Source organism: Eurypyga helias, unplaced genomic scaffold, assembly GCF_000690775.1.
Source record: "Eurypyga helias isolate BGI_N326 unplaced genomic scaffold, ASM69077v1 scaffold24288, whole genome shotgun sequence".
NCBI lineage: Eukaryota > Metazoa > Chordata > Aves > Eurypygiformes > Eurypygidae > Eurypyga > Eurypyga helias.
In genome coordinates, this window is record NW_010266585.1 from 26,900 (window position 1) to 39,158 (window position 12,259).

The 12,259-nt window shown below is 42.1% G+C and overlaps 1 protein-coding gene across 3 annotated transcripts in view; it reads right to left on the reverse strand.

Annotated features, from left to right (window-relative positions):
• AP1G1 (adaptor-related protein complex 1, gamma 1 subunit) overlaps positions 1-8,135 on the reverse strand; it is a 30,951-nt gene extending 22,816 nt beyond the window's left edge. For all 3 annotated transcript variants that reach the window (XM_010157167.1, XM_010157165.1, XM_010157166.1), the window contains exons 1-4: positions 7,934-8,135; positions 4,729-4,853; positions 2,082-2,223; positions 751-847 (exon numbers count right to left, since the gene is read on the reverse strand). In XM_010157167.1, coding sequence (XP_010155469.1) covers positions 751-847; positions 2,082-2,223; positions 4,729-4,853; positions 7,934-8,134 — 565 coding nt within the window. In that variant the 5' untranslated portion in view covers position 8,135. The remainder of the gene's footprint in view (positions 1-750; positions 848-2,081; positions 2,224-4,728; positions 4,854-7,933) is intronic.
• Between the last annotated feature and the right edge of the window lie 4,124 nt (positions 8,136-12,259).

The window sequence follows — 12,259 nt, forward strand, 5'->3', positions numbered from 1 at the left end:
AGCTGTTAATTCCATACTGGAGAGCTCCTGACTCAGAAAGAGACTAGTGGGTTCTTAGCACTACAAACATCTACTGTAGAACTTCTCGTACACCCACCTATTTTTTTTTTAAGGCTTGTGCTCGTCGCAGAAGTGCCACAGGACTAGGACTTTGGGAAGCGAGCACTAGGCTTAACACAAATTAGTCAGGGTGTTAGTATTTCTCTTTAAACGATTGTGTAGAAGTGCTTGTGCAAGAAAATCCACCGAAACCAAATAATCTTGCAAGGGACCATTAAAGTGAGAATCTGTTTTATGATGTGGTTCTGATAAAAACAGCCCTGAAGACCGACTCTTTCCTGACAGTGACACAGGTATCTCAGGCCTGGGAATGCCTGCTAAAATGATGTCAGAGAATCCTATAGAGTTATGCTAACAGAAGAGACAAAAACCTCCCACCCTCTAGCATCCCTTTAGGCAGCATATTGAAACAAAATCACAAACTTTCCCATTCCACCCACCCTGAAGTGTATCAAAAAACAGTGAAAGAGTTCCTTTTGTCATCTATGCCATGGAAAAGTCCTGCTGACTAGCAAAGTCACACACCTCCCTTCCTTCTGAAGGATTATTTGCTTTCACTGTATAGAAATGGGAAGAAACAAATCATACAAATACACCTCAAAAGTAACTTCCAAACAAAAAGCTTGGGTAGCAAGTACACCACCCTGTAAAGAATGGCGTAGCCTTGCTAAGCAGAGACTCTGATATTACCATGGTTCTTCTCATTCAGCAAGTTTTTGGTGGCTGGCAGGAACATCTCCATGAGTTCAGGCACCTTTCTAATGACATGAACAGCGCACAATGCTGCCTGTAGAGGAAAACAGCTCTGTTAGTACACACTGTAATGAGAACGACACATTATTTGAGAACATCTAGCACAGTGGGAACTGCCACAAATTTCTAACTACTTTTACTACTACTGCTTTGTGACTATTTTTGAACTACCACATGTGAGGGGGGTGGGGGGGTGGGAGGCGGTGTAGTGGATGGGTGGGAAGAAGGCACTAGCCACAAAGCAATACTCCCACTAGCAATGGTTGATTTTTACATTATTCTCTTCAGAAGTTCGGAAGCAATATTACTGCAAAGCAGCTCTGCCTTTAAATAGGGCTGCTTCAATCTGTCTTCCTGTTGCTAGGGAAGGGATAATTCATTGGAAGCAAATAATTAAGTTTATGTCAAATTATGGTTCATTTTCTTTCCCTCGAATATAATTTCCTTCCCCAGAAAATAACTTCCTCCTGCAGGTGATGGGTCCTATGAAAAACAAGAGTATACTGCAAAAAATTGCCTACTTTTTCTAGGGTGCAGAAGCAACAGGAGACACTACTCTTTGCAGCTGCTTGAGGATCAAATGCACCGAGGGCCTCTTCCCAGAATACAGCAATACCTCTTAGCATTGCGTTCTCTCCAATCTCTCCAGATCCACAACTAGCTAAAGTAGTAACAAGGCATCTTTTTCTAAATCCTACTGCTCCCCACCCTCCCCAGGAATTAACAGTGAAATAAGTTTAAAAGAACAAGGGCAGTCACACCGTGCAGATGCTACACACACTTGCTATGAAACAAAACAACTTGTAATTATTTGCCTGTTTCAAGCCCTTAACCTTTCTATCTCACACACTACTGTCATCATCGTCACCAGAGGAGATCAGATTGGTTCAAATCTTCAGGAATCAGCCTGCACTGGTAATGACCAAAGCTTCTCTGGACTTACATGAGAAGATACAGAAACGAAACTGATGACTAGAAGTTTGGGGTTAATGTCTGTGAGTGGGCAGGTGTTCACGTTACCATCAATAACCTTAAGGTAGAGAGTATCAGAACGGAAACAACTGCCTCACCTGTTGGAGGTTTACCTTTTAGAGCCTTACACATGCCTACTATAGCGAGACAGGGAGTTTGGACCTCTACCTGTCTGGTATACTGACAATACTCAGCCAGTGTCATCCAAGCCATCTAGTATTCCAGATATTAGCAAGGTATCTGATCAATCTTGAGTTTGAATCCATAACAAAGTATTCAAAAGTTCCCTGAAGTACCTTCTTCCTAAGATAGGAGTTGGAAGTTTTGAGGAGCTTTTCCACCTCTCCTGCAAGGTCTCTGCACATTTCTGAGGAGCCCATGCAGCCAAGAGTGCAGAGTGCCAGCCCCTGCACATATTGCGTGCTATGATTAAGGTCACTGTAAAGGAAAACAAACAAACAAAAAAAGCCAATCAATGTGCACACAGAGAACCTGAACACACAAGAAAAGGCATCTGCATCTACAGTCATCTAATCTGCTGCCCATGGCCCAGAACAACTCTCCAGACTCTCAGCTATTTGGGAGCACGACTTAATGGCAACAGCAGCTTTGACTGCATGTACCACAGGGTTTGCTACTACTTCTACTTAAAATGCTCAATTATGAACATAAAATGCTCGGTTAAAACTATCAGTTGTATCTAGGGATTGAGCTGAGAAGACTGAAGACCACACAGAACTCCATTAAAACTTTTAAAGTGAAAACAAAACATTTTATTTTGGAACTTGCATGGAGAAAAGAACCCAACACAAAGTGCAGTCCTGAGTGACTCTATGGGTTGTTCTCAGTTTAAACATGTTCTAGGACAGGCTTTAGCTTCTGCATTTACAAACCAAACCATATATAAGAATCTATGTAAAAATATCCTCTGTCCCGAGTAAAAACCACAAACTCCACCACTCACACACCTTGAAAATAATCCATACAGGAATTTTGTTTAGTAATCCTAACTGTTCCTATGCCTATGGATGCTGTGAAAAGTGCTCAGTAAGAAATCAAACCACCTACCAGTAGATGCTATTCACGAGGCCAGCTACCAATGTCACACTAAGTACAAAGATAATATATCTCCCACACAGCAATCCCAACAGCCTTTAAAACTGATTTCAACACTACTTTTCTATCAGACTATTTGGTACTGATGTCACCACAGTATCCAGGATTCAGTGCTGAAGAAAGTAAAAAAATATGGTTCCTGGTTTGGGAGGCGAGGGGAGCTGGGGAAATGAGTGGTATGTAACCAAACGCGCATGACGTGCAGAAAAGCAAGAGACAATATTCTGGTTGTAACATCGAGCAGCTATGGCAACATGCAGATGAAGGAACAGATAGCACATGCCACTCAATGGGTTGGTTTTTTTGTTTCCTTCCTTTAACACATTTTTGGCAGCTATATAAAGCTGTGTGCATAGCAAGTACGTGCTTCACAAGGGTGCTTGCCTTTTTTGTATCAAAAATCTAGGTCTTGCTATAAAATAATGACAGTATCATAAAATCAAATACAAGCACAACCAAGTGGCAGATGCAGAAGCCAAAGGAGAAAGCCATAAACAACCCACTGAGTTGGTGGAAAGCTGTCCACCAGTTTTGCTCAGCTTCAGTCTGACCCATTTCCAGTTCAAACTCTCTACCCCCTTGCCACACAAATTCATTTTAGCATACACATTCAGAAGAGATGTTAACCTAGCAGCCTTGTTCTAATGGAATAGCCTCACAGGTATGACGCTACCATGAAAAAAAATCTTCAGCCAAATGGCTCTTCTCTCCTGGACACTAGGTCCACAGTTAGCATGTCCCCAGACCCACAGTTTTGTCAAGTTTCTTTCCAAGCAGTTTGACACCACAGTCTAACTGGAGATCAATACTCTACTTGCTAATATCTGGGAAGCTTATGTTCTAAAAGTAAATAATAAAAATCAGGCACACCACACACAACCAAGCGGGTTCTAGTTGATTTGCCCAGATACCTAGTTATTCTACTCCTGCTCCCACCCATCTTGAAAAGGAGTGTTATTGGAAATGCAGCAATCATCTACGAAACCACAATGTAAACCAGTCCCAGTTTAACAGCATTTTGCTGAGGAAAAATAAAAGATTATTTCCCATCCCCTCTTGTCTAATTTCAGCAAGATGCCAAGGCGACAGCACATCCCAAGTTGCTGCCTTGCTTCCAAGGAAAACCATTCATCAGGACCATTAGGCCAACCTTAAAAAGAAAGCAGGATACCCAGCCTTGACCACTGAAGCCAGGTGACTCTTCAGAGCTTGTCAGCAGAAATCAAGTAAACCAACACAGGACAACATGGCTGCACCAACATATATACATGACTGACATGGGATGGCCAGTCCAGCCTATGAAGTGTTTAACAGCATTATAAACACATCCTGATTCAACTATATTTAAAAGGTGCATGGACCTATACTGATGCTGCATTACTGCTTGCCTGGCTCCTTCCTGCTGCAGGCTGGAAGGTAGTTTACAAAATGGAAGAGAGTTCTTTACACCAATTAGAGGTCTCCTGCACTGACCAAGCAGCTTACTGCAGTCATTTCATCCTCCTCATTTTATTTATCTTAACTTGACCTCCAGAAACACACACTACCATTATGTAACAGTATTTACACGAAGTGTTTGCCACATACATCTCTTCAGGACCAATGCAATTTTATATTCTCTTCCCTCTAAGGAAGCTAGACAAGATCATCCAATAGAATACAAAAATACAGTCTTGAATGGTCAACAGCATACAACAAACTGAAGATACCAGTTGTTTAACACAAGGGAAAAAAACTAAAGTACTCAAAATATCACTGTCAGGACTGTACTTTCAGAACCTGAAACCTCAAAGCATGTGTTGATGGAGAGAGAGGTGGCACCCTTACTTCTTGATGCAATTGGTCATAAGAAGATGGACATCCTGTCTCTCATCCAGCAGCAACATGGCACCTAAATACCCAATGCGCTTGTCTGTGAATTTCTGAGAGGCAATGAGCTTGAGGCACTCCAACTGGAAAAAAAAAGGAAAAAAGGAAAAAAAAAAAGACAGAATTAGCTTAAACTACTTCTTAGCTAAAGAAACAGTTTGAATTTTGATGTTTACTCATTTAGGTTTTTAAGAATGCATTTTTTAAAGTATATTTTATTCCCATTTTGGTGATGTGGAAAACAAAACAGGTTAAATGACTTGCCCGAAGCTCCCAGCAAGTCATTAGCGGCTCCTGCATCCTGTAATAGCCAGACACAGTTGGCCTTCCATGACCTCAGAAATACCAGATACGCGGGTTTATGTCAGATCACAGAAGTGAAAAGATAACTTGTTTATAGAGGAAGAGATCCATCATTAAAAACCAAATAGAGATCTAGAAATCTAGACCGTATGTCATGTTTGACATGCACTAGAAATTTTTGAACCAGGCTCCATCTACCTGGCCAGAGAGAGGATCAATGATCTCTAAGTTAAGTTGTCAAAACCACTTTTTGCTGGTTATGATCTGCAATGAACTTGCTAGCCAGGTAAACCTTACACACAGAGATAGTTCAGCTCTTGCGCCGCTCTGTAATCTGTCTGAACACCTGAAGTTTGACCAAAATCATGTGCATCCTAGCCACTACCAGCTTCCTGTTCACCATGCAGAAAGGTGAACATAGCATAAAGGAGATCCAGAAGATAACATTCACAGCTGCCACTTGCACTCAGCTGATTGGGAACGTAATTGCTAAGCCATTTTTACATTTTAACACTGAAAACCAAAAAGTACTTAAACTACAGAGACATTCTGACATTTCTACACACTAAAATACTTTGCTCTAGCAGGTAACTCATCAAGCATAACCAGTATCTACTTTCCAGTCGGGAAGTAGCAGAAATGGCTTCTCAAAACAGGGAAGAGACCTATCCCTCACAAATACATCCTGTAAGTCTGTTTTACAAATTAGCTGGGGCAGCAAGTAAGCACACAACAGGTGTAAGGAGAGGTCAGACAAAGCTTGCAACAGACCCATTTTAAAGGAAGTAAAGGGGGCATGCACAGGCAAAAACACAGGGTGTCATGAAAAGTTTTTCATGGTCCCTAGCTCCAGGGAAGCTTGAACAGGGCAACAGACAGAGGTGAGATGCAAGAAGCACACACACACAGGGAGGGTAAAGTTGTACAGGACAAGCTGAAGATGCCAGAGAAGGTAAGTGCCATGTCCTAACCTCTGATAAGTTCTCACAACTGTATAGCATCAGAACTTACAACTCAACTGTGCAAGAAGCTGTCACATATGAACACCCAGCTAGTGCAGGGTGACAAACTGGTAAGAAAAAGCTTGAAAGAAAGCAAGTTTAGTCTGCCAGGTTTAAAGGGGCTGAAAATGTAGAATAAAGAAACACTCCTGAACAATAAGATCAGTCATCCACAAGGATAACTGAACTTGCACAAACAGGAAAGATCAGCCAGGGATAAGGTACAGAACACTAGATACCAACCTCTTATATTTCCAGTGCTTTCTGTAAGAGAATAATGCACCTCTAAACCAACTTTCTCCCCCAGGTTTACAAGATACTTTCTTATGCAACCCACTGCAAAAATGCAGTGCAGAACTGATGACATCTAGGCTACACTGTAAGAGCCAACAAAGGCAGAAGATGAATGACTAAGAAAAAGCAGAAGAAAACTAATGACTGCAACAGATACTGTAAGATCCATTTGTAGTACTCTTGAATTTGAAATAGATTATTGAAATTTACCCTGTGAAAGGCTGATGAGTTCGTTTCACTTGTACACAAATATATGCAAACTAGCCTCATGCACAGCAATACTGAGAAACATGATCAGCTGAAGCTCTTGCTAGGTCTAATTAGTGGAAGAAATCTTGATACCATTATATCCTTTTCACTCAAAGGAACAATTAAAATCTGTTACATCACTACTGTAACAGATACATCAGTAAAGCTGGGTAAGATACAGGCATGTAGCAAGACTACAACTTACCCACGTTTTTACTGACATACCACTCTTCCAACTGGAATTTTTTTGCAAGTAGAAATAATGACAATAATTAACAAAGTTACTTGACCATCTGCCCAGGCTGCCTGACAACTAAACTTGCCTTCGCACACGCCCAAGAGACAACTTGCCATCCAGCGCATCTCAGCATGCACTGGCTTAATATGGTGCTTATGCTCCTTTTTCTGTAAAAGATATCCTGAGCCAAAGGTGAGGATCCCCAGCCTGGAAAGGAGGAGAACAACCATTCACTACTTCTGACACTTCCTCTAAATTCTCTTTTACTATTGGTTACCCCATCCACTGTTCATTGAAGACAGATGTCTGCCTCCGTCTTTAAGACAGACTGTCTAACACAGCCCGTGGCTCTCTTCTGCTTTTCACCACAACGTATTCCCTGCCTATTTATCCCACCACTCTCAGAAACTTCCTGTCTACAATGCAAACAGACTACGCCCTAAAGCCTAAGCAAAGCTCAACCTGAAGAACATCTTGTAAATCAAGAACTCCCATCTTCCTGTCTCCCTTTTCCACAATCTACCTGTGCCAAACACAGGGCGTCAAAAATAAGCCAAGAGATGGGAAACTCACACCAGCGTTCTCCAGGTCACCTCATTAACACAGAGATAAGGAACACCAATTTCTCAGTGCTAGGAACAGACCAGCCCTTATCTGCCTTTAAAAGGAAAAGGGCATAGACACTCTTTGGATGCATCTGGTATTTCCCATCAGACACAGAATTCCAAAGTGCTGTTCTGAATCCACCTAGAAATAACCATTCGTACTGGACTGTGGTTTAAGAACTACTGCTCTGCAGAAACATGAGTGGTGAGGAGCAAGCAGACAGTCTGGCAAAAGCAGACTAACCCTATGTTTTGTAACAAAACATACAAGCCTCCAAACAGCAGATCTCACCAACCAAGTCAAAACTTACTAATGTAGGTTCAGAACATATATGAAGACACACCCTCAAACATTCCGAAGAGCAGCCAGCGAAACTGCAGCTAGGAATACTCCGAACAAGTCAACGTGCCCAAAAAACAGGAAGCAGACTGGCATATGCACACAGCACTGCAAGCACTGAACTCTGACCTACCTGTCCAAAATGCGCAGGGTATCCCAGCATGTGCATATACAGCAGCTTTGCCACATTTCTGCATCGGTATGTGTTATCTTCCTCTCGGAAGGATGACCGGATAGCAGCACATTCCTTTTGGATCATCTCACGCTCTTCTGCCTGGGTTCTTGCTGTCCGGATGGTCCGGATCAACTCCCGCAGTCTGATGGGGGCTGGCATCCTCTGGGAGAAGAAAGAGATCTGTAAGCCTTGTACTGTACCTAAAGGCTTCACAGTGGTTCCATACTTTCGCATATTCTTTTTTCTTACTCCATAATTATGTAAGTAGAAAAATTAAGAAAACACGGACTGTTTCAGTAGCATGGTTAAAAGTAAACTTGAAAACCAGAGGAATTTGTTGTACCTCACATTTCCTCTTTCAGAACATTAGAAAGAGAAATGTCTATGCTTTGAGCTAGCTGTCAGGTGAACGTAACACGACTCCTCATCCAAAACAGGAAGAAATTGCACTCTGCAAGGTATGCTCCATATTCACATCATCTGCCTCTCTCCAGAAAAAAAAATAAGGCTCCCAAGACAGTTGATCCCAAAATCCTGACAACTTGGGACAGAAATCCTTTACAAAAAGCTGTTTATTAACTTGCACAAGATTTCGTATAAGCGTTCCAGAGAGCCATGCTCCAAAAGTCCTGCAAGTGCCAAACACACTTCCTCCTTAGAGGCGGGAAGTCGGCAGAGAAAGCAGATGGAAGACCAACCCTTGCTGCGTGGATATTTCAGAGAATGTTCTTTTAAAAAAATAAATCAAGTTGACACTATCCTTTTATTACACCCCGAACAGAACAATCCTTTCTAAAACAAGCAAGACTGTCACACTACTGTCTGGTGGCACTGGTGTGAAAGTGTGCAAGAAAAACATATTCTACGTGAACTCCAAGCAGTTTCACTTCACCAGAGGGAATCCTGATGGAGCCATCTGACCTAGAGAGCAATTTAGTCTTCAGAGAAACCCTCAGGAAGAAAATGGCTCTCAAACAAAAGCCAGACTCTACAACTACATTCAACAGTTGGACATTCAGTTCATGCTCACCAAAGCCGACTCCTGACTTTCTGGGAGATCAGGCTATGCAAACATCTCGACAGTCGTCTTTCATCCACGCTAGACCGCAAATGTAACTAAGCCACTCTGATATGAGATGATGTCACACCAACTTCTAAAAAGTTGCCATGGCAGTCTGCTACAGATTTTGTCTGGGTCACCGTCCTCCCAAAACCGTGTGTCATACACTTTAAGCACTGCCATATCAGAAAAACGATGTGCATTCAGGATGCTGTACTACCTGGCTTGCATGACACCACAGAACAGACCAGGCTGGGAAGAACACAGAGTTAACAGGGAACTTGTTTGCTGCAGAAAAGCAAAGAGATGCATGTACAGCGAGTAAAGGTGTCCCCACAGTAGAACAGCTGAGTGCTGCTCTACAGCTCCAGATAATAAGTCTGGCCTCCTACAGAATTCATACATAACACTAGGTCTCCTCAGTCAAGGCATTCAGACCCCTCATATTCCAGTTCTCCATCTTCGTACCTATAAAGTTTCAACTTACAGAGACACAAAGCATTCCATTTTGAAAATGGAGGAGTAGACATGTTCCTTCTGCAGAAGGAAACTCTGCCCCAAAATGCTGACACGTGTAGGATCAAGATTATTGGACACCTAATCTTGCCTCTCCATGTGCATTTATAACACTTGCTCACATTACAGTGATATGAGTAAATTAATGCTTTCTATGCATTCCAATGCTGTACTAACAAGCATCACAGAAACGGTCAAGGGGAAGTCAGAAATGTTTAAACTCACCTCACCTGTTTGGCTACTGCTGACTGACTTTTTTTTTTTTAATAAAGATGCTACAGAACTCTAAGACCTCTAGCTTGAGTGACAACTTACTTAGAGCCTTTCACTGTGTACTTATCTGTATAGTAAATTATTGTCAGTGTAGGCATTGCTTTGCATTTATTGACAAATGAATTTGTTTCATCACCTTATTGCATACTTCCTTAGTACCATGAAATCCTTCCACAGCTTTAAGATGACACTGTCACCTTGCTATTCATTCCTCGTCTCCAGATCGCTCTATGAACACGCTTAATGGCACTGATTCACAGGGTGCCTTTCAGTAACCACCTCCTGTTACGAAAATGGACAGATCTTCTATCGTTCTCTGGGCACTTTTGTTTATTCCTTAGCTAGTTATTAACTCACAGTAAGATGTCCCTGGAAAATCTCCTCTATAACACAACAGAAACCTTTGGTTAGAAGCTCTGTCAAAATTTCCCAAAAATCCAACAATTTATAATCCAGACAACCTTTATCCATTTCCTAAGAAATTGTCAGAAACCATGCAGCTCCTGGGTCCTCTCCTGGAGTCCTTTTAAAAAACTGGCATCACACAAACTACCACTTACTCTTGTAAATCAGGTGTTGATTAAGATAGTGACGTATCAGATTTACAAGTTGAACAGTCTGGGATTCCTTAATTCCTGGTGAACTTCACTTTCTATTGGCAATCTATTGCTAATTTTACCTATTTATTCCAAGAGGTTGTCTCATGACATTTCAGTTTGTAAGCATTCCTCAGATTTCAACATGAGAATCCCATAAGTTTTCCCTTATAAAGCACTGATGTAAATAATGTGGATTTTTCTTGTTGTTGTTGCTATGAATTTGTTTTCTTTACACACTGGTTATCAGTCAGACTTCTAGTGTAGGCCTCTGCTAGGTATCATATTCCTGTACAGGGCAACAAAAGAGATGCATATCCAGGCATGTGGTCTTTAGGTGTCACCAGAACTTTAAAAAAACCTGCATCTCATCTGTGGTGAGGTACTGAGAAAATGAATTACGAACACCAACTGAGAATAGTAAGGACAGGAAAACAGATCAAGAAGTTTGCCTAGGAATGTAACACAAAAAAAAAATCCAAACAAATATTAAGCAGTTCCTCCTTTTTAGCGAGTCTGTCGGGCACTCTGTCACATCTGAAAGCCAGCCAGGCACACTTCCACACAGCCACCAGCAAATCAATTCTCCTCGATCACCTCACGGCCTCAGCAGCCACCTATACAGCACAGATCGTACTTGCTGCTGGCTGGGGTAAGGCTACAGTAAGGTGAAACAAAACACCGTCAGTTTTGCTACAACCAGCCTCCTACGAGGGGCACCTGCAGAATACCTACACCTGAAGAGCCACGTGTTGCCCATAAAAACTTTGATTACAGCTCTTGGATCAGTGACTACATCAAGGTGACAAACATCAAGGTGGTATTGACACAAGGTCTACTGAGTAAATAACTACAAAACTGAGAGAAGCCAAGCCAGCAGGGACGGCTGGGGCAACTACTACCACTTAATTAAGAGCAAGTGCAGCTAAACGTGCAGCTCAAACATCTGAACCAAGGAGCTGGGGATGTTATTTTTCATGTCCTGCCTGTTAATCTCTCCTACAGCTCCAAGATTAGCAGCATATGGCCCATGGTCATCAAGCAAAGAACCAGTTTGTAGGGGTCAGGGAAGCTAACCATCCTAAATCCAAGCCATCTGAGCACACAGACCAGGCTCTGTGCAGGTGCTTGATAAAGTCATTCAGAATCTCAGTTTCACTCTCACCCACCAAGAAAATTCCTTTAGCTTTCTGAAGTCCATACATTTTCATACTTAGAAAGGCGAGCCGATAAATCATGCACACCACTTCCTGGACAATCCCATGTTCATGGGGATGACTCCTACCTAGGGCCAGGCTGTAACTTAACTATTAAGCCCACAGTGGTGTGACTTGAAGCAGCATGACTGCAGGCCAAAAGCATGCATCTTTCAGACTTGGTAGAAAAACGGGCAGAAGAGGTAGAATGAAGACAATGAGATCACATGGAAAACATTCACACAAGACAGAAACCACTTCACATGATTCAGACCGGTAAGCACTTGCGTATGTCCAGCTCAAGAAAAAAAGAAACACACTGCTAACTGAGAGAAAACCGCACAGGATCCACTTTTCTTGCTCCTTTCTAAAGGAAGCACACATAAGGGCCATGCTCTTCCCTCCCTTTAGTCACATCAACTCTCAGCATTACTTGTGTATCAGTTTTCTAGGATTCTGATAGATCACAGAACAATAGGAAACAAACATTCTTCCACACAGACATCGCCAAGCAATCCATGACTGGAGACCAGACTCGCTGAGCACAATGACAAGGTGTAATAGCAAAGCACAAGGTCTTGTGTCCCCCATGGATATAGAGCTGGCACTCTAGGAAGCTGCAGCATAACAGGCACAAAGAATG